Source organism: Phocoena sinus, chromosome 20, assembly GCF_008692025.1.
Source record: "Phocoena sinus isolate mPhoSin1 chromosome 20, mPhoSin1.pri, whole genome shotgun sequence".
Classification (NCBI taxonomy): domain Eukaryota; kingdom Metazoa; phylum Chordata; class Mammalia; order Artiodactyla; family Phocoenidae; genus Phocoena; species Phocoena sinus.
This window is the reverse complement of record NC_045782.1, coordinates 5,488,941-5,511,278: the sequence shown is the minus strand read 5'-3', so window position 1 is coordinate 5,511,278 and position 22,338 is coordinate 5,488,941. Positions and strand designations below refer to the sequence as shown.

At 48.1% G+C, this 22,338-nt stretch overlaps 1 protein-coding gene across 1 annotated transcript in view; it reads left to right on the top strand.

Annotated features, from left to right (window-relative positions):
• The window catches only part of DNAH9 (dynein axonemal heavy chain 9), a 304,275-nt gene that overhangs the window by 262,267 nt on the left and 19,670 nt on the right, over positions 1 to 22,338 (top strand). Inside the window, exons 60-64 of the mRNA XM_032616402.1 lie at positions 1,605 to 1,798; positions 3,958 to 4,106; positions 14,024 to 14,151; positions 16,703 to 16,930; positions 21,076 to 21,267. Coding sequence (XP_032472293.1) covers positions 1,605 to 1,798; positions 3,958 to 4,106; positions 14,024 to 14,151; positions 16,703 to 16,930; positions 21,076 to 21,267 — 891 coding nt within the window. The remainder of the gene's footprint in view (positions 1 to 1,604; positions 1,799 to 3,957; positions 4,107 to 14,023; positions 14,152 to 16,702; positions 16,931 to 21,075; positions 21,268 to 22,338) is intronic.

The window sequence follows — 22,338 nt, the reverse complement described above, 5'->3', positions numbered from 1 at the left end:
TCAAGTCTGTTCTCTAGTAGGTCTGTGTCTTTATTCCTGTCTTACCCCTAGGTTCTTCATGACATTTTTTTTCTTAAATTCCATATATATGTGTTAGCATACGGTATTTGTCTTTCTCTTTCTGACTTACTTCACTCTGTATGACAGACTCTAGGTCTATCCACCTCATTACAAATAGCTCAGTTTCGTTTCTTTGTATGGCTGAGTAATATTCCATTGTATATATGTGCCACATCTTCTTTATCCATTCATCCAAAGATGGGCACTTAGGTTGTTTCCATCTCCGGGCTATTGTAAATAGAGCTGCAATGAACATTTTGGTACATAACTCTTTTTGAATTATGGTTTTCTCAGGGTATATGCCCAGCAGTGGGATTGCTGGGTCATATGGTAGTTCTATTTGTAGTTTTTTAAGGAACCTCCATACTGTTCTCCATAGTGGCTGTACCAATTCACATTCCCACCAGCAGTGCAAGAGTGTTCCCTTTTCTCCACACCCCCTCTAGCATTTATTGTTTCTAGATTTTTTGATCATGGCCATTCTGACTGGTGTGAGATGATATCTCATTGTAGTTTTGATTTGCATTTCTCTAATGATTAATGATGTTGAGCATTCTTTCATGTGTTTGTTGGCAGTCTGTATATCTTCTTTGGAGAAATGTCTATTTAGGTCTTCTGCCCAATTTTGGATTGGGTTGTTTGTTTTTTTGTTATTGAGCTGCATGAGCTGTTTGTAAATTTTGGAAATTACCAACTCTGTGAGTAGTTCCAAGTGGTCCACAAAAAAAGGGTAGGAGGGCTGTGCGTTGCAGGTTAGAGAGGTGGACGTGACTGATTTTGGACTGGACTCTAACATCTTGTAGAACCTTGACAAACAATCGTGACCAGTGCAAGAAAGGAAAGGAGTGGAATTTGGTGGAGAAGAGAACAGGACCACTCCCGTGATGAAACTAGTGTGAACAAGGCACCAAGTTTGGAGATCATCTGGCACATTTCCGGGGCTGAGGGCAGATGTGTGTGGACAGAGGAGGGAGGAAATGGGCCACCTGGTTAGCTGGATGGATTGGGGGGAAGCCCTAAATGAAGAGATTTGATTCAGATGTTATGCCTTGGGATTTAATGCTTAGGGAAGCAGGTGACACAGAGAAATGTTAAAGTTGGCATTAACACAAAGTCAGTGATTCTAGAGACATTTTGAGGGAGGAATTGACAGGCGTTGCTGGCAGAGTGAGTGTGAGTATGGGAATGAAAGAGAAGAGTCACTGACTTCAAGTGTCCGGGCTCCGGGACCAGAAAAATCCCAGCATCCCTTCTTGTCCCTCTTCCCAGCAGTACCCTCGAGGGAGGTGCTGCTTGGTCTCCACAGCTGAGCATTTCCCATCCTTGCATATTATTGGGACAGGTTGCTGATGGTAAGCTGATCAAAATCCTTCCTCTACCTTGAGTTTACTGGGCGGGAAGATTCAAGACTCCAGAAAAGAGTATGAACGAGACAGAATTATGTCTAAAATACCGCCTTGCCCCCCGCCAACCCCCAACACAACACAGATGACAGCTTTCTGGAGAAACTGCATTTCAGAGCAAGATTCCCTGACATTTTTCAGGCACTTTCATCAATGGAAGAATTCTGTAATCTGGATCGGGACATTGAGGGATCCGCCAAGGGCTGGAAAAAGTTTATCGAATCAGAATGTCCTGAGAAGGAGAAGTTCCCCCAGGAGTGGAAGAACAAGACAGGCCTGCAGCGCCTCTGCATGATGAGAGCCATGCGGCCTGACCGGATGACCTATGCCATGAGGTAGGGGCAGGGTGGTGGCGAAGCCAGGATGGGTGTGGCCAGACCGGCAGGGCTGAGCACAAAGGCCACAAGTTTATCTTGATGGGAGCCTTTGTACCAACAACCAAAATCCCATGAGGCCCGTTGCTTGCTCTGTGTTTGCCATGTATTGTCTTAATATCTAAGTGGACCCTTTGGGAAGAGGTGCTCATCAGTATCAGCACTGGGAAGGAGGCGGATCACATGTAATGTGGCAGGAGATGTGAGATCCAGAGGACAGATGGAAAGGTCACACTTGGCGGGAGGAGCACCCCTTTCATTACAAAAGACAGAGAGAGGTGGGTGTGACTGCAGCAGAGGTGCTAAAAGCATGGCAGAAAATTGAGCAAGGTTTTGTCTCATGACTTCCACTCCCTCTGAGGATCAGGAAGCAAGATCTCGCTGCGTGCGTTTGTGTGAAAGGGGAGGTGGCAGGGTTGGAGATTTGAGGAATGTGCAAAAGATCTGAAATAGGATCTGTGAAAAAATGGGAGACTGCTGACCAGGGAAACTCAAAGAATTCCAAGCGGCATTGAGGGCCCACCTGGTGAGATCCTGCATTTGTAGGGCGCCAGCCTTCACCACTGGATGATTTTCTACAGCTGCATCCAACAGCCCTAGGGTAGATTCAGAGCATGGATCCCTGGTGGAATAAGACTTAGGGAAGGGAGGTGTGTGGTTCTGGCAGGAGAATGATTAGAAGTCACAGGCCATGCAGCCTACAGAGACGGCGAATTAGCAGCTGCCTGGGGCTGGAGGGTAGGAATAGGAATTCTCTAAGTAGGCAGGAGAATCTTATTGCAGGCTTAAAATGTTCTAAAACTGGATTATGATGAAGATTACAATTCCGTGAATGTATTAAACATTATTGAATAGTATACTAAAAATTGGTGAATTTTATGGTATGTTGATTGTACCTCAAGAAAGTTGTTTTAAAAAAAAAAAAGAAAAGAGGAAGTTACAGGCCATGGAGCCTACCCTGAATTGAACAAGACTTGTAGTGACAAGAATAAGGGGATGATAAAAAAAGAAAGAAAGAAAAAAAACACCAGGGAGGCCAAGATACTGAAAATCCTGCATTTATGGCACCAATACAGGTAAAGAATAAGTTCACCAATGATAAGTTACTAAAAGAACTATAAGGATGGAAAGCTTTGGTCAGAGAGTGAGATGTTTCCATTTATGGTTTCAGACATAGAAAAAGTTCCCAAGTAAACCACAAGGATGAGGGTGTGGCCTTGGAATCAGGTGGCTGACATGGGGAAGAATGGAAGATTGTTAAGAATCTGGAGGATTGTCCACATGGACGCTAACGTCACTCAGGCTGGTGGAGAGACAGTCCATGAGCCAAAGTCCAAGTGATGAGTGAATGAGTAAAGGGACCAAAGGAGCAGTGGACGACATGGATGTGCAGGGGTCGTGGTGGTACAGTCAGGGCAAACGAGCCTCAGTGGAGCCACACGAGTGGGAAAGAAAGGGTTTAGATGTAATGGTCATCCGTGAGCAGGACCGTGATCCCAGCTCCCAGTACTGAGAATGAGCCCAGCTGAGAAGGGTACAGGGAAAACATTGTCCTTGCGGGAGCTTTTAAGGCCAAGAGTTAGGCTGGATTGTCAGAAAGTGGTTACAACTGCAAGGTTTTGTTTAGCCTGAAATGGGACATAGGAAGAGGAACACTGGTAAGTGGAGTAAGGTGAAAGGAAACACAGAGAATGATAGAACGTGAGGGACTAGAAGCCTGGAGGGCCTTCAATCATGGATAGGGATGGAGGATCCCAGGGATACAATGTATGGAGGTCTTAGCTGCCTGCAAGCTTCCGGAAAGCGTTGCTTGCTCCTGGCAGGCTTCTGATGGGTGGTGGTGATGTAACAGGAAATCCCAGCTCCACAGAGGAGTCAGTGGTGGCCTGGCTGGATGGGGATCCAGAAGGAGCCCTGATCTAGGTGAGCAGGTGCACGACCAGCAGCAAAGGACGTAAGTGTCGACTTAATCAGTAAGTCGTGCTTGGCGTTGGTCCTAGCTCCGTAACTGCCAAGCCGTGATCTTGAGCACATCCTTCCATGTCTACAGACCTCTGTTGCTCATATGTTATTATTCTGTGACTGCTATACACACGTGGACCTTCTTTTATTCCTGGCAGAGATTTTATTGAGGAGAAGTTAGGAAGCAAATATGTGGTGGGAAGAGCACTGGACTTTGCAGCCTCTTTTGAAGAATTGGGACCAGCCACTCCCATGTTTTTTATCCTGTCTCCAGGGGTGGACCCACTGAAGGATGTGGAAAATCAAGGTAAGAAGACCTCATTATGGAGCCAAGGCTGCACCAGCCCCAGGCACTGTCACTCTGCGTCTGTCAGCTTCTCTTTTCCTGATTCAAGGTTCATTTTGCAGTGCTTGGTATTTGCTAACCATACAGAAATCAGGGTAATTGCTGAACCAACCCCAGGGGGTCATGAACAGAGGGAGGACTGCTCTGTGATGTAAGGTAGCAGGTTCATGAAGAGACCTTGTCCCACCACCCACGCACCCATTCCCCTTCCTATGGCTGGAGCAGTTATTCTGAAAAACAAGTACAGTCCTTTTACAGGCTCCTAGTGCCCTCAGGATGAAGTCCAAACACCTTAACATGGCTTACAGGGAGCTTTGTCCTCCAGTCCCTCCCTATCTCTCCAGCCTATTTTCCATTATTAGTTTCCTGTTGCTGCTGTAACAAATTATCACAAACTTAGAGGCTTAAAATAACACTATTATTTTACAGTTCTGGAGGTCAGAAATCATACATGGGGCTTACTGTCTCCCACTTTCCCTCATAAGGACCCCTATGACTATATCAGACCCACTCAGATAACCCAGGATAATCTCCCCATCTGGAGGTCTTTAACCACATCTGCAGAGTCTCTTTTGCCTGTAAAGTCACATATATTCACAGATTCCGGGATTTAGAACATGGGCACCTTTGGGCACTCCTTATTCTGCCTACATGTCCCTACTCCCCTCTTTTTCACTCTACATGGAAGCCATTCCATTCTCCCAAACATTCTGTCCCCCCTCTGGCATCCCCTTCACCAGGCTACCTTCTACTCATCCTTCAGATACCAGTTTCAATGTCACCACCTCCAGGAAGCCCTACTTGATTTCCAAGGTGCTGGGTACCCCTCCCCATGTGCTCTTAGAGCACCCTTCGGTCTATATATCACATTGTAATTGTCTAGTGACTACTACGGTATCTTTATGTGAGAGTGAGAGCTCTGGGAATAGATGTCCTTTTCAAGGTAGTATTCAAGTTCCTATCTCTGTATTTTCACGTGCTAGGCACTCAGTAAATAAATACATTAAATAGGACTTCCCTGGTGGCACAGTGGTTAAGAATCCGCCTGCCAATGCAGGGGACATGGGTTCCATCCCTGGTCCGGGAAAATCCCACATGCCACGGAGCAACTAAGCCCGTGTACCACAACTACTGAGACTGCACTCCAGATCTCATGAGCCACAACTACTGAGCCCATGTGCCACAACTACTGAAGCCTGCGCACCTAGAGCCCGTGCTCCACAACAAGAGAAGCCACTGCAATGAGAAACCCGCACACCGCAACGAAGAGTAGCCCCAGCTCGTGCAACTAGAGAAAGCCCACGCACAGCAACGAAGACCCAACGCAAGCAAAAATAAATAAATAAAAGAAAATAAATACATTTCGTTTTTGGTTTTGTTTTTGCTTTCTTGTTTTTTTGCGGTACGTGGGCCTCTCACTGTTGTGGCCTCTTCCGTGCGGAGCACAGGCTCCAGACGCGCAGGCTCAGCGGCCGTGGCTCACGGGCCCAGCCGCTCTGCGGCATGTGGGATCTTCCCGGACCGAGGCATGAACCCGTGTCCCCTGCATCGGCAGGCAGACTCTCAACCACTGCGCCACCAGAAAAGCCCAAAATAAATACATTTTAAAATGTAAGTTAAATAAAGGGATGAACAAATGGATGACTAATCAAAACTATAAAACTAGCAAAACTAGGGAGTTCCCTGGCAGTCCCGTGCTTAGGACTCCACACTTTCACTGCCGTGGCCCCTGGTTCTATCCCTGGTCAGGGAACTAAGATCCTTCAAGCCTCGTGTCGCGGCCAAGGGGGAAAAAAAAGCTAGCAAAACTACACATGTTGCAAAGTTAAGTAAGGCCTCAGCAGGTTTTTACAGAGCCAGGTCTTTATGGATGAGAATCCAGACCAGGTAATACACCTCCATGAAAGGAATCTACACCTGGTGTAGATTTAGAGCCTGGTGTTTGGCTCTAAAGAATAGATGAGTTCTGTATAAGGAAGAGAATTATCTTATTCACTAATTTAATGTATATTTTTGTAATCTCCTAAAAAGTTCAAGTAACATATTTTTAAAATACCTATAATAAGGAATTTAAAATGAAAAGCAATAGTTCTCAGCTCCAGCCCTTCCCACACCCAGTCCCCCTTCCCAGGCACTGGGGTTTTGCCTATTTCTGAATTTATTCCTTCTGACAATTGTTTCTCTATTTCCTACTAATAATTTATATCACTATTTCTGAATTTATAAAGTTTCAGTATCTATTTATTCCCTGGTATGAAAAATAAGAATTTAGCTCCCATTACTGCCAATCAATTGGCTTCATCCTAGATTTGGTAGCATAAGTCATCAGGAAAAAATCACGGGAAGTAAAATTTCTGAATCTTTGGGTGTCTAAAAAGACCAGTTTTGCCCACATACTCTTTAAATAGGTCTGCTAGGTCCAAAATGATTTTTACTCAGAATGTGTCCACACTGCTCAGTTGTCTCCTAGAATTCAGTTTTATTCATAGGAGGCCATATGCTAGTAGGGTGCTATTCTTCCCTTGTTTCTTTGTTGGTGCCCTATTTTTATTCCCTGGAAACTTTAGGATCATCTTTCTACCGTGTGTTCTGACATTTCATGAGCTGAGTTAGGTACGGGTGTTTTTCATTCACCTGCTCAGCACTCAGCCTGCCTTTTCAAGTGGGAGAGTCACACCTCTCTTTATCTCTGGAAATTTTATTCTATCATTTTTGGTAAATATCACCACCATTCAGCAAGTTGCTCATGCCGGAAACCTGGGAATCAGTCACCCTAGACCCCTCCTCCACTACCTACCACATCTAGTCCTATTGCTTCCACCTTCTAAATGTGTTTCAAATGAGTCTAGTTGTTTCATTGTGTCTCCCTCCTCTGAGTCACCACATCTCTCACTGGACTATCACAATAGCCTCCTAACTTATCCCGGTTCTCCTCCCCCACCTGCAATTTTTGCTGCTCTTACAGCCAGACTCATCTTGCCAAACCTCAGGTCTGATTGTTATCATTCTCCCACTTAAATCGCTCTAGTGGTTCCCCACAGTTCTCAAGGTAATGTCCAGTACTATAAACATGGTCTCTGTGACCTGCATGGCCTGGCCTTTCTGTCCAGCCTTGGATCTTACATTCCCTCAAACTCACACTTCTCTGGCCACATGGCTCTTTTAGGTTCTCCGTCATGAGCCCTCCCGGCCCAGGGCGTTTTCTCAAGCAATTCCTTTTACCTGAAATACTTCTCCCCAGCTCGTCAGTCCAATGCCTGCCAGTCCTGCAGGGATCAGCTTCTCCTGACCTCTGCACGAGACCATTTGGTTTCCCCTTATACATATTATTTGCTTCAGAGCATTGAATACAATTCTCATTAGACCCTTCTTTTACAATTTTAACTTACGTTTGCCTGTCTGCATGTCGCTAAGACCCTGGAGGTCAAGGACCGTGTCATCTTGCTCATCATTTTCTTACCAGTGCCTAAGCGTAACTAGCACAGAGAGGTACTCAGTAAATATCGGTTGAATGAATTAACAAACGAATGAATAAATGAGCATAAGAACTGTTGTTATTGCTATGTTATTCCTGACTTTCACTTTTTCATAGATTCTGTATTCCTTCTGTCCCATGTTGGTTTTATTCCTTTCATAATGACAAATCTAGTCTCCTCATTTTTATTCAGTATTTTCCTTTTCGGAAGCTTTCATATACCCTGTTTTTGAGCAATTTCCTACTGTTCTTTGCCAGTTGACCCCCAACTATTATTCCATCATGTAGTTTGAAGCTTTCTGTCGTTTCAGGCAAGCTGACCTGTCCCTGAACCGTATTGGTTATTTGTCTCTGAATAAGTCACCTCAGCCCTGCCCTTGGCTTCATCTTAACGCATATTTCCCGACCAGAGGCAATATTGCTGTTCATCGGCTAGAGGTTGCCTGGGCACCTGTGCCTCTTTCTCTCTCTCTTCCTCCCCCTCTGCGTTCTGGATGGTTTGATTCGTTTTCTCATGCACCCATTTAGAACATATACCCTGGTGACATCATGTGCTCCACATCTTGGATCTAATCATTGTGCCTGACGGACTCCTATTCTCAGGTTTGGAATCCACATAACTGACTCACTTTCCCCTATGTCCCCTAGGCCCCCGCTTATTCAGGAAACTCACTGTCTCTGTGCTTGGGCAGAGTCTGTGCATCAGACTCCATCAGACACTGTTTTACTCCATGTAGACGCAGACAAAGCTTGGCAGATGAAAGATTTTGTTCCCCCATCCTCACTCCAGCCCTTCTCCCGAAATGCATGAACCCACAGACAGACAAAATACTATATATGATTTTTGGAGTTCTCTAAGCTTCTGAAGCTCATCCATTGACACTTGGTTAAGAATCTGTGCTTTTCTAAGAATCTGAAAAACAATAGGTATATGTATATGTATAACTGAATCACTTTGCTGTACACCTGAAACTAACACAACATTGTAAATCAACTATACTCCAATATAAAATAAAATTTTTTTAATTAAAAATTTTTTTTAAAGAATCTAAGCTTTTCTGGCAGTTTTATGCCTCTTAGTCTCCTCCAAGATTTTCCTTCCTCAACAATTTTGACGAAGGAGGAGGACAGAATTCCATCCACTTTCCTTGGCCTATGTTTTAACATGAACCCACTTCCACCCACCCGCACAGCATTCCTTCTTGCGTTTGCAGATTAATTCTTTACCTTCTCTCTCTTCTCATCACCTTCTTCCTGAATGAGCCACACTTCCTTATTTGCATGATTATTTTTGCTTTTGCTTCATCTAAAAGCAATCACCCATCATTTCCAATCACCCCCTAATACCTTCCTCCCAGGGTTACTGTGAAGATAAGAATGAAATCTCAGATGTGAAAAGGCTTTGAAACATTAAAAGTACAGTAGCATTATACGGCATTAAAATGACGATGATGACGCGTCTATTCTTTGAGGCAGCTCGGTTTGCTCCTTCCTTTACATCCTTTTGTCACACCCTTGCGAAGCACAGTATCGTCCTCGGCCCTCCCAACAGAGGACCTCCCCTTCCCACCCTTACAAGGCACCTTCTCTGGTCCTTCTTTGACTTGACTCTTGCATGATCTTGCTTGGTCTCCATCCTCCTTTGTCCAGTTCCTGGCATTGACAAAATGTTTCCGTTTATCTACCACTTGGGCCTTCCACTGCCTCCTCTCCCTCTTTCCAATGTGCTGGTCAGAGGAGGAGTTCCTTTAGATTTTTGTCAGCCTGCTACCAGGTGTGTTCAAGGAAACAGTTTTCAATTCGGTGTCTTTGCAGCTAGATTATCAACACTTTGCTGAGAGCCTCTTTTTCATTGTTCCTGACTCCATTCTCTTTCTCTTAAGCGTCAGTTGAAGTTGGCTAGGATGGAGCAAGTACAGTCTGTACAGAGCAGCTTCAAGACTGGAAGAGTGTAGTTTCTGTGTGGAGGGACACTCACCCATCTGTTCATGTGCTGGGGACGGGGGACAGCCCTTCCACTGAGAGGGGGCTGTGCAGGGATGGGGATGGAACAGGGATGTGCGCAGAGGCACATACAATGGCAGTAAATGGAAGGTGTTCTACCAGGTGGCAGATGTTTTGTCGGGCAGAGGGAGCAGTAAAGCGTGAAGCAAAGTGCTGAGCGTAAGAAGCGGGGCAGCCATTAGGAAGTTACGGGAAGAGGGGAGTGGACAACATAGCCAGCTTCTGGACGTGACAGATCACCAGACAGCCTCACAAGACTGAGGAGCATCAGCTTGTGGTGGCACCGGTTCACTCAGTGTGTTATTTTTTCTCCTGTATTAACACATAGACTTGTACAGGGTTGTGGCTTTACAGAAGTTGGGGGATGCAGACGTAGAATGGGCAATGGAGTGAAGAATTTTATAAGATCATGGCTCAAATGAAGGATTATTGGGTCCATCTTAAAATAAGAAGGAGGTAAAGATGAAGGTTAGAAAACACAGAGGAGCCAATGGACTGGACGTTTTGCTGATATAGAGTAATATGCAAGGAGGAGTAAGAGAGTGAGCAGTCTGGACAGCAGGAAGTTAGAGTTGTGAGTAAAAATGAAAGAATGATGTGCCAGATGTGGGAGAGTTTGCAGGGACAAAGCCTCGCTGCAGCCACTGGGAACGGGGAACAGAAATGGAAAGAAATTCTTTGAAGATGACGAAGCATGAGGCTGGGTGTTGGCTGAGTCATCCATAGTGGCATTAAAGCTCACCAAGATAATGATGAGACAGAAAATATGGAATATTTTAAACCAAGTTCCAAAACCCCTAATAAAAGTGACTCTTGCTAGGAAGTTGATAGAAGGCAGAAAACATAAGAGTTAGTAGGCAATGTAGCCAATAGCATGTGCTTTAGAAGAGAGCACATGTGTTAGCATACGGTATTTGTTTTACTCTTCCTGACTCACTTCACTCCGTATGACAGACTCTGGGTCCATCCACCTCACTACAAATAACTCAATTTCGTTTCTTTTTATGGCTGAGTAATATTCCATTGTATATATGTGCCACACCTTCTTTATCTATTCATCTGTCGATGGACACTTAGGTTGCTTCTATGTCCTGGCTATTGTAAATAGCGCTGCAATGAGCACTGTGTTACATGACTCTTTTTGAATTATGGTTTTCTCAAGGTATATGCCCAGTAGTGGGATTGCTGGGTCATATGGTAATTCTATTTTTAGTTTTTTAAGGAACCTCCATACTGATCTCCATAATGGCTGTATTAATTTACATTCCCACCAACAGTACAAGAGGGTTCCATCTTCTCCACACCCTCTCCAGCATTTATTGTTTGTAGATTTTTTGATGATGGCCATTCTGACACGTGTGAGATGATATCTCACCATATGCTAACACACATATATGGAATCTAAAAAACAAGCAAAAAAAAAGGTCATGAAGAACCTAGGGCCAAGATGGGAATAAAGACACAGACCTACTAGAGAATGGACTTGAGGATATGGGGAGGAGGAAGGGTAAGCTGTGACAAAATGAGAGAGTGGCATGGACATATATACACTACCAGATGTAAAACAGATGTCTAGGGCTTCCCTGGTGGCGCAGTGGTTGGGAGTCCGCCTGCCGATGCAGCGGACGTGGGTTCGTGCCCCGCTCCAGGAAGATCCCACATGCCGCGGAGCGGCTGGGCCCGTGAGCCATGGCCACTGAGCCTGCGCGTCCGGAGCCTGTGCTCCGCAACGGGAGAGGCCGCCAACAGTGAGAGGCCCGTGTACCGAAAAAAAAAAACCCAAAACAGATAGCTAGTGGGAAGTAGCCGCATAGCACAGGGAGATCAGCTCGGTGCTTTGTGACCACCTAGAGGGGTGGGATAGGGAGGGTGGGAGGGAGGGGGATGCAAGAGGGAAGAGATATGGGAACATATGTATATGTGTAACTGATTCACTTTGTTATAAAGCAGAAACTAACACACCATTGTAAAGCAATTATACTCCAATAAAGATGTTAAAATAAATATAAATTAAATTAAAAAAAAAAGAAGAGAGCACATGAAAGGATATGAGGACAAGTAACAAGACAAGGCTAGAAGGATGTTCCCCTTCCTCCCAGCCCCAGGGGTATGTGAGCTAGGCGGCGGGCCACGGACGCTGTAGCGTCCTCAGACTGGAGCTCGTGGAGGGACGGCCACCAGGATGCTCAGGGAGGCTCACAGTGCGGCCCGGCTCCTGGTGACACCACCATAGGGGTGCTGGAAGGAAGATCTGAAAGGGACAGAGGAGCTGAAGGCAGGGGGGTGGGGGCATGGAAGCCCTAGCACATGGAATTCGAACTAATCTTTCGTTAAGCCCTCTTTTCCTGTACCCTTTGTTTGTGAACAAAGAAGAGAAGTAGGGTCTTTGTGAGCAGAAATGTCACCGAGGCTATCTAATAATCCCAGCATCTTTATCCTGTTCTTTTTCTCTGGAATAAGTTGTTCATAGTCTTGGCTCTAAAGCTGACAGCAAATCTATTGCCAGCTAGGATTTATAGAGTTTAATAAGGGTATTTCTTGGGTTCATCTCAGTTGAATCTGTAATAACTATTCCTCACTACAAAAAGTCATCATCTTGTTTGGTCTTGTACAGTTAAAGAACACACTATAGTTTTGTTTTAGTGCTTTAAAGACACATCCAATATTGACAGTGTTCTTTAAATTTTCTTGCACAAGTATCAAACTGCAACTTCAATTTTAGTTCCCCTGAAACTAAATTTGTTAAGTACAGACTTTTATTCTTTTTCTCTTTTAAATTTCTCCTCTTTTCTCTTGTGCATCTCACCTTCTTAGAAAAATTGCTCGATGATTCCTTCATGGTATTACACATTTTTTGATCCTTTTTTCTAAAGAATATTATGTAATTTCTCTAAACTTTATTATTATTTTTTATTTATTTATGGCTGTGTTGGGTCTTCGTTTCTGTGCGAGGGCTTTCTCTAGTTGCAGCGAGCAGGGGCCACTCTTCATCGCGGTGCGCGGGCCTCTCACTGTCGTGGCCTCTCTTGTTGCGGTGCACAAGCTCCAGACGCACAGGCTCAGTAGTTGTGGCTCACGGGCCTAGTTGCTCCGTGGCATGTGGGATCTTCCCAGATCAGGGCTCGAACCCGTGTCCCCTGCATTGGCAGGCAGATTCTCAACCACTGCGCCACCAGGGAAGCCCTCCAAACTTTATTGGGTTGGGTGAATAGCTGCTGTCCAAGCAGAATTGGCTGCCTATATTAAGGTTATTTCTTTGTGTGAAGTCTTTCTTGGGCTCGCAGAGCAACTCTTAAGCATCAGCCTTGCTCCAGTGACCCAGCTGTGACATGTGCGTTTGCGTGGCCGTTCCCTTACTCCATTCCCGACAGTGAGATACAAGCATTCACACCTACGCAGCCAAGCCCCTTCGTGGCTGGCCTCTTGCCTCTCTTCACTCTAATTCGTGCAAAATGACGAGGGTAAAGGTTCTATGTGGTGGGAATAACAGGGAGGAGGTTCATATGGCATAAAGTACAGGAAGCCGAACTACCCGAGTCGTGCCCCTCTTGGCCTCACCTCCCAGTAAGCTTCCAGGGAAAATGTATATTATTATTAATATATTCAGGGGACAAAGCACGTCAGACCTGGCCACGCCCACACTCTTGCTACTCTTCGAGCCTTTCACTCTCTAGGATGGTGGCCCAATGCCTGCTCTTCAAGTGGAGTCTGCACAGAAGGGCAGCGGCACATGTGCCCACTCTTTGGGATGTCAACTGAAAAAAAAGCACGATGTGAGAGCTGTGAGTTAAGTTTTCTTGGGGGCAAAATGAGGACTGTAGCCCAGCAGACAGCAACTCGGAGGTCAGTGCGCATGTGGTTTTGGTGAGGGGGGGCATGCAGTCAGGCACACGTGTTTGCAGAAGAGCAGACGTCACCGTGAAGGACTGGAGTGCTTTTCTAGATATGAGGACACGTAAGAGCTGGGCTCGTAACATCTTCTCCTGAGAATCCCTAACTATCTGAAGACCTGTTCTGCCAGTTCTTCCCAGAGCACAGAGGGCCTCATTCCTGGTCTCCACCCTGAACTCCTTTCATAGGGTGCTGAAGGTTAGCGGCTACAGTAGCGAGTGACTTAATCCTTGTACAGGCAGATGGCAAGTGCCAGTTTTTAGTTGGCAGGGACTAAGTGAGGAGGGAGGGGTGAAGCATTTTGTCTAGACAAGTGCTTCCTTCTCTTTGGCAAAAAAAAGCTGGAAGATGCAGCAACCCTGCCCCGTGAAGGAAGGGGGTCCGTGTGTGAGGTCGGGGTGCACGGCTTCCCGCAGCCTGCGATGGGGGAGCCGCGCGGAGGTGCGCGTTTCCTCATGAGCACTCAATGGCATTAGAAGCAATGATGACCATTCTCTGCCCCTTTTAGGTAAAAAACTCGGATATACCTTCAACAACCGGAACTTTCACAACGTGTCTTTGGGCCAAGGACAGGAGGTAGTGGCTGAGGCTGTGCTGGACCTGGCTGCCAAGAAAGGTCACTGGGTTCTTTTGCAGGTACGACCCCTCTGCCCTGCTGGGGTCACTCTTGACCCCGTCCCTGGGTCGACCCCTGCAGTCCCTGGGCCACCTTTCCTACCGTGCCCGCGTCCCTGACTTCCCAGGCTTCTCCTTCCAGTCCGGCCCCATGTGTTCTGCTCCTCACCCCACCCTCACTCAATACCCTCCCTCTCCCCCCACTCCCTCTGGTTTCAATGGCACCCCCGTCCCGAAGGAGGCCTGTTCTCACAGCGCTGCATGCTCAGGAGGCCGGCGTTCAGCTCGAGGCTGAATCCAGTGGTGGCTGCTGATCTCGTCCCAGGCATTCCATGGAGCTCTCCTCTGCTCTGCCTTTCCACGTGTCACATGTTACAGGCTCTTCATTACATGTGTGACTAGAACATCACACATATAACCAGGACTGAGCCTCTTCACTGAGAGTTCATGCTGGGGTCGGGAATCTGGAACACCTACCGTTATAGGAATACCTACAGCACTTCTTGTACATGTTTCACTAAACATGTACAAGAAGTAAAGGCTACCCCTCCTGAATCACGGCCTGTCCTCTTGTTCCCGTTTCCGCAGCTTGCATGGATCCTGGGGCTGTTGGGCGCAGAGCGAGTGGCTGACTCCTCTCTTCTCCCGCAGCCACCTCTGCGAGGGCACCCATGGCTACGTGGAAACCACTTACGCTATGGCTGTGTCCTTCACTGCATTTTCTTGGGGAAAGAGACATTCCTTATTTACCTTTGGCACCCAGCACACTACCGTGAACACAGTAGACACTCAACCAAAGCCCATGGGGTAAAAGAATCAATGAAGAAATCAGTGAAGGGAGGACACATGGAAAAGCCAGTCCCTCCCCTCCCGTCTGGCCTTGATTACCGAGAACTTCCTCTGTCTCCTGATGGCTCACTGTACACTTGTTGTTGTCGGGTTTTCATCCTTAATTATCCCATTATTTATTTGGAGCCTAGCAGCACAGGGATCTGCTATTCCCTGGGACGCTTTTCCAGAAACGGTGGGAATCTAAGGAGAAAAGAGAATGACAGTGGGGTTCCTGCTTCCTCCCACTGGATCAGCTCGGTGCTGGGAGGATGTGACCTCCCCGACTGTCTCAGGCTCATTTGCCAAAGAGACCCCCTTCTGGGCACTAGCACCTTCAGGAACCCAGCCCCCCAGACAGTGAGCAGAGAACTTTTCCTCCCCCTGGTACCTACCGGCTGCCCTGATGTGGTTTCTGAGAGACCTCCAGGATGAAACTCAGATGCGGGGATTCCTGAAGCAGTGGCAGAGTTTCTCACTGCGGGCCGGGGGTGCTGCCTGGCTCGTCGAGCCCTGGCTCTCCAGGCAGCCAGCAGACTCTCCGCTCCCATAGAGTGATGACAACTGAATGCTTTCATTTCACAGGGTTTCATTTCAGCAATCGCTACGAGCTCTTGCATAGCAGTTCACAGTATACAAAGCCCTTTCAAATCCATTACCTTTGGTTATTTCCAGCAACCCTGGGTAATAAGTGTGGAAAATATTATTGTTATTTCTCTTTTCATGGAAGAGAAAGTAGCACTCAGAGACCAAATTGCTGTGGCCCAAGCACTCTGCTCTGTGCCGATCTGTGTATTTAAGGCTCTGCAAGCAGGCTTCCTCAAATATGTATCAAGGAGCTTTTATCTATCCATCACAATGAAACAGATTGCAATGAAGCAAAGTGACTATCCTTGCTAGAGTGAAAAGTGCATGCTGCAAGGTAGTGCTAAGAAATAAATGTTGTTTTACACAGACAGACAGACAGACAGAAAGGGATTTTGTTGGGGGAGAAGGGCTCAAAGACCAGACAGAGGAGCTTGGGCTTGTAGTAGGAGCTTTCCCTGTCTGGGAGCAGCAGTGTCTCAGTGTGTTTTAGGAAGATAAGTTTGGCAACAATTAGCAGAATGGTTTCGAGAGGGGCAGGGGAGGAAGGAAAGCTAGCTAGAAGGAGTTTAAATCAGTGCTTTTCAAGGCTTAACATGCATACAAATCACTGGAGGATCTTATTAAAATCCACTAATTCAGTAAGTCTGAGTCTGCATTTCTAACTGGCTTCCAGGTAAGGCCAACATTGCTGATCCATGGGCCCCACTTTTGATCAAAGGCTCAAAAAAATCCAGGTGTCAGATATGGGGATCCGGATTTGGAATGTAACCACACATTAGACCCTTGAAGTGTAGCCCCCAGACCAGCAGCAGCTGCGGCATCACCCAAGGACTTGGTAGAAATGCGAGCCCTCAGGCCCTACCCTGGACCACCTGCATCAACCACTCTGGGATGAGGCCCGAGAATCTTTGTTTCAGCAGGCCCTCCAGGGGATCCCGATGCCTGGTCAAGTTTGAGATCCTTGTGCTAGAGAGACTTAGGACACCGAGGGAAAGGATTGAATTGCAGGATACAAGGGGTCCCCATTACTGGGAATCCCAAGACTCATGCTGGGATGTGATTTGTTTGAAAGTAAGGCCAGGTCCCTCCTCAAGCCGCCTTCCTGATAATTGTTTAAGCAGATGCCTGTAATCAAGGGGTCCTTCCTTCCCACCAGAACATCCACCTGGTGGCCAAGTGGCTCAGTACCCTGGAGAAGAAGCTGGAGGAGCACAGTGAGAACAGCCACCCAGAGTTCAGGGTCTTCATCAGTGCGGAGCCCGCGCCCTCCACTGAGGGCCACATCATCCCCCAGGGCATCCTGGAGAACTCCGTTAAGATCACCAACGAGCCTCCCACGGGCATGCACGCCAACCTGCACAAGGCCCTGGACAACTTCACTCAGGTAGGGGGCCCTGGGAGGGAGGGGAGAAGAGTGCCCCGCCTCACAAAGAGCAGAATCCCCAGGTGGGAGAGTTGCACACATCTGGGGTGGGGTGGGGGACCGACTGGAGCAGTGCCCGGCGTGGGCGAAATGTGTCCCCTCTGCAAGTGACCTCCAGCCAGTGCCCGCCGAGTGCAGCCCTCAATTCCCAGATACACCTGAGGGAGCCAAGCTTAGGGTGTTGCTTTGGCAAGAGGTGTAGGGGAGCTTTCTGCACACCCACAGGCTAACTGAATACTCCAAGATGGAGAAGGACAGAGTGCTGTAAATCTAATTGATATGGCGCACTGGTCACACACTTATTAGCTAAACACACCGTCTTCAAGCAGGGGGCTGACGCTCGTGTTCAGATGGCATCTGCATCTTGAGCATCAAGGGTTCAGGTAACCCAGGCAGCCGACGGTGGGGGTCTAGACTGGAATGTAACCACGTGTTAGACTCACAAAGCGTGGCCTCCAGACTAGCAGCATCAGCATCACCTGGGCACTTGACAGGAATGCAAATTCTCAGGCTCCACCCTAGACCAAGGGAATCACACACTCTGGGGTGGGGCCCAGGCCTCTGCGCGCTAACTAGCCCTCCAGGGAATTCTATCCAACAGTCGACTTGGAGAACACTGTGCTAGTGAGACTTGGACTATCCAGGCATAGGGTTCAAACGCAGGCTACTACATGACTGGAATCTCTGTTACTGGGAACTCCAAGGCTCATGTAGTGGAGTATTTATTTAAAGCCAAGGCCAGGCCCATGGGCATATAAAGTACCGCTTTACGTACCCGTATGTAAAGTAGCGCTTGCCAAGTCTGCAGCCCAGGCCCCTTGCATCTTCTCAGGAAGGCATCCTTTCTGATCGCTTCTTCTTTGGGGAGTCCCACCCTTCTGGGAAAGGGAGTATGCAAAGGTGTGAACACCAGGAGGATGGGGGCCACGGGGCCCACCTAACGTCCATCTCCCACTCTGGCCTTGGTGGAGTCCAAGGGCAGGGTTCTAGGATGGGTCCTCCCCGACATCATCCTGTTGTAACACCAGCGGGTCTCTAGCTTCACGGAACCCGTGCTCAAGCTCACTGCAAGCCCCAGATAGGTCATCTAGGTCGGCTGAAACAGGCCGTCCAGCAGGACAGCCATTCTAACGAGCCCAGAATAAAGCAGCAGGAGCAGCAGCCCTTTGGGACTGACGTTAACATGAGATGAAGACCACATGGCAGCCGAGTCTCGCGAGATTGCACTGACTGTCTGATACCCTCGTAGCAGCAGCCCAAAGGCCAACTTGCAGGGAAGCTTCCCCGGGATCTGAGAAGCGAAACTTATCCAGCCCCCTCCTCTTGCACTCACCTTTCCAACCCAGCTCCAAAACTCCCACATAATCTGGAGTAGAGAGCAGGGGAGCATTACCAGGAGACCTCAGATATCTTAGCTTGCCATTTTCCCTACAGAATACCTTCCCATTGCAACACGGTGCAGAAGGCAAGGTGTTTTTTTGTCCGGGGGCATTTTCTTTTCTCTTTTTTTATTTTTTCCTAACTAGGTCTTGACTTCTAGGTACCCTGTACCAGAGGTCAAAACTTCTCAGTTTTCTAGATTTTATATTCCATGTAGGGGAAATAGACATTCTTAACTTTGAAATCTACGACTTCTTTACAGGATGTTGTAGCTGGTTCCAAGCAAAGACATTTTTGCCCTGAAAAGGCATTGGGACCATAGCTCAACTGATGGGTGGATAAACAAAAGATGGTGAATCTATACACTGGAATGGTATCTGGCAATAAAAACAAAGCACTGGTACATGCTATAACATGGGTAAACCTTGAAAACATTATGCTAAATAAGTGAAAGCAGCCGGACACAAAAGTTCTCATGTTGTATGACCCTGTTTATCTGGAATGTCTAGAACAGGCAGATCTGTAGACACAGAAAGCAGACTAGGGATGGCCCGGGGCTGGGAAAGTGGGGAGTGGAGAGTGGCACTGAATGTGCATGTGGTTTCCTTTCAGGGTGCTTAAATAGTCTAAAACTAGACTGTGGTGGCGACCACACAGCCCTGTGAAGATGCTGAAACCGTGGAAGTGTATGCCTTAACTAGATGAGACGTGTGGTATGCGAATCATGTCTCAGTACAATTCAGTGGAAGAATCTTTTTGGGTACAGTGGTAGGGAATCCCCAGCTCTCCTGCCTTGAGGGTCTTGGACAGAGCCAGGAAAGGGAGCAGCAGCTGCTTCACATGGAATAGCTTCTAATAATTAATATTATAAAACTCTGCCTCGTGGTGGGGGGGCGGTTATCATCATCTACAGCTATACCCGGCTTCATCTGCTCTGCCTCCCCATGGGCCCTCGTCCTTGGGCTTAACCCCCTGCAAGCCTAGGCTAGTCTGACGGTCTTGGTTATCAAACAACTGGGAAATATATCCCAAGAGAGGCTGGCTTTTCCTGGAACATCCCTTCCACAACTGTTGGTGTTTGGGCCACTTATAGCCCTCTTCAGTCACTCATTCTGAGGAAGAGGGATAGCTTTATGAGTGGATTCATTGTTCACAAGAGTTTTAATGGTTTCCTTCTGCATTTACAAGTGCCCTGGAACAGTGGCCTGGTTCATACGCCTATGATTCACTCTGTGCCTTCACAGCCCTAGTTCAACCATTTATGGGACAAATTGCAGAACTGAGCTCTTTTTATCACTGCTTCCCTGACCCCTGTGCCATTCGGGGGTGATTATTTCTCTCTGACCTTCATGTGAGTATACACTGTCAACCAGCTTCAGCAAGTGTGGCTTCTTGTCTGTCTGCCTAAAGGCATTTTTCAGCAGGACTCGATTTTCCACATGTCACAGGTAACACAGGAAACACCCTACATGTCTGCAGAGAGCAGCGCTGCCCAAAAAGCAGCTATTACCTTCTTGCTTGCACGAGGCAGTGACTTTGCCCTCTGTCCCACCTCTGACCTTTCACATCCGTACCTTCAAGGCAAGTATGGTAGCCAACCAAGGCACCAGAGTGACCCCCACATATCCAGAAAGAGAGGGAGACTGTGTCACGGGTTCTCCATGGAAAAAATCAGACCTCCCGGAAGCTTAACCTCTCCCGCCGCCTCCGCTCTCCTCCTCCCCAGGCAAGCGACGTCTAAGGGCCACTTCTTAGAAGAAATGCCAAGGCTGAGCCCAGTCCAGCTCATGTGAGCTTTCAAAGTGCCTCTTGTGGGCTCTACCTGCCACATCTTGCTCCTTCCTGAACAGAGAGGAGCTCACTCAGAGGACATGCTTAATTCCAAAGAATCCAGGGCTCTTGTCCTAACGGCCCTTCAAAATGCAGGTTTTCCCCTCCCCACCATCATCACCATCCCCCTTAAAATCTAAGCGCAATTCCACTGACTCCCTCTGGACTCTCTCTTGCTCCTCTTTTCTTCCATCTGTCCCGTCTTTCATCCTCTCTTCGTGAGCCACGCCACCTCTCCTGCCTTATGCTTTGCAGTCGGGACCCCTAGGAGGTCTTGCTTCTGCAGCCACATGTCCGATCACCCCTACTCTGCTTCAGAGGAGGCATTAGGATGGGAAGGGCAGGGCACGGCACCCCTCAGCCTCTTGTGGCTCCGACTCCCACCCCCCCCCACACTTCCCGCAGCTCCCCCAGCAGATGAGCCATGGATTCTTCAGTCACACAGGCAGTAATTACACCTACTAAGATTCCATGATGGGCAAGAAAAACATGGCAGGAAGGAGGGAAATCAGAGATGATGCTGTGGGAGTCCCCTCCCACCTCCCAGCGCAAAGTGCCATTAACAGGACAAAGACGATGCTCCCCTGGCCGCTACCCCTTTTTCCGTTAGCTGTGCTTGGGAACCTCATTAGCACATCCATGTGTGTGAATTTGAACTGTAAACCAAACCCCGTTATAAGCTGAATCTAAACCTTAGCTCTGATTCTAGACTAAAACCCAGCCCCTCTGCAAGGTCCCCTCAAACGCGATTCCATGCCTGTCCACAGAGCAACCCACGGTCCTGCTGGAGCTCAAACCCTCACGGGAACACAGCAGCCCTGCCATCCTAACCCACACCATGGCCTGCCCTGCATCACGGCAGCTCTGTGCTAACACCGAGCAACATTTCCTTTCAGGACACCCTGGAGTTGTGTTCCCGGGAGACAGAGTTTAAGAGCATCCTCTTTGCGCTTTGTTACTTTCACGCCGTGGTGGCAGAAAGAAGAAAGTTTGGGCCCCAGGGGTGGAATCGCTCCTACCCCTTCAACACTGGGGACCTCACCATCTCTGTGAACGTGCTCTACAACTTCCTGGAGGCCAACGTGAAGGTAAAGTTTCCAGCGGCGCGGAGTGGCTCGGGAGGGCACCTCTGAGAAGGATGACGTGGCATCAGCACGGCCAGAAAGGGGCGCGCTCACCGGGGCCGGGGCAGGCCTACACCCTCCCCAAGGGGAGTGAGCAGGTGCAAGTTTACCACAGGGGCAACCCCAGGGCCAGTGTGAGGCTGAGGAGTGAGTGCTATGGGGCGGGGGGGGGGGGGCAAGAAAGCTCAGGAAGCCCAGTTAGTGCCTCACGCCGGTGTGAGCCACCCACTGGTGTCAGTCTCAGGGCCCCCCAGACCACCCTGTGCGCTCCCAGCGTTGCCGGGGGCGGTGATGGCAGGAAGAGGCCCCACACTCACCTGCTACGCACTCCCAATTTAACTCGCCAAGGCAGACCTTCTCGTGGTGCACGCAGCTCCTGGAGTGAGCACGGTCTTGCGGAAGTTAAAGAAGCTAAACTCTGGCCACACCTCGCCTCCTTTCTCCTCTGTCTGACGTCTCCATCCTACAAAACACACTAACAATCCACGCTCTTCCAGTTAAGAGCATGTGTACGCCATAAGGCTCTTCTGGTTCATGGACCAAACACAGCATCCTTTGGGGGACAATGAAGCCAGCCCAGAAGCAGTGCCTCTGCCTCCGGTTCCAGGGTCCTGGGAAGCCCACCACACAGCACACCAACCCTTCACCTGCCGCAGCCACGCGGCTTTCTCCAGGTGGCTTCCACCCCTGTCTCTAACACCCATGAACTTGTGTGCTGTATTTCATTCACTTTGAACTTTCCAAGGAGACGATTAATTAATATGCTAATTCATGGCAGGAAATGGGAAAAGTACCCATGCCCTCGCTTTCCTCCGTTCGACACTGGCATGATTAAAGGACCCATAGGTAGAGACTGACTTCACTGCCACAGTTAATGACTGTGAAAGAGGGAAGGCATGTGTGCAAGAGTGCTGGCGTCTTACCTCTTCTCACTCTTTTTTTTTTTTTTTTTTTTTTTTTTTTTTGGTACACGGGCCTCTCACTGTTGTGGCCTCTCCCGCCGCGGAGCACAGGCTCCAGATGCGCAGGTCCAGC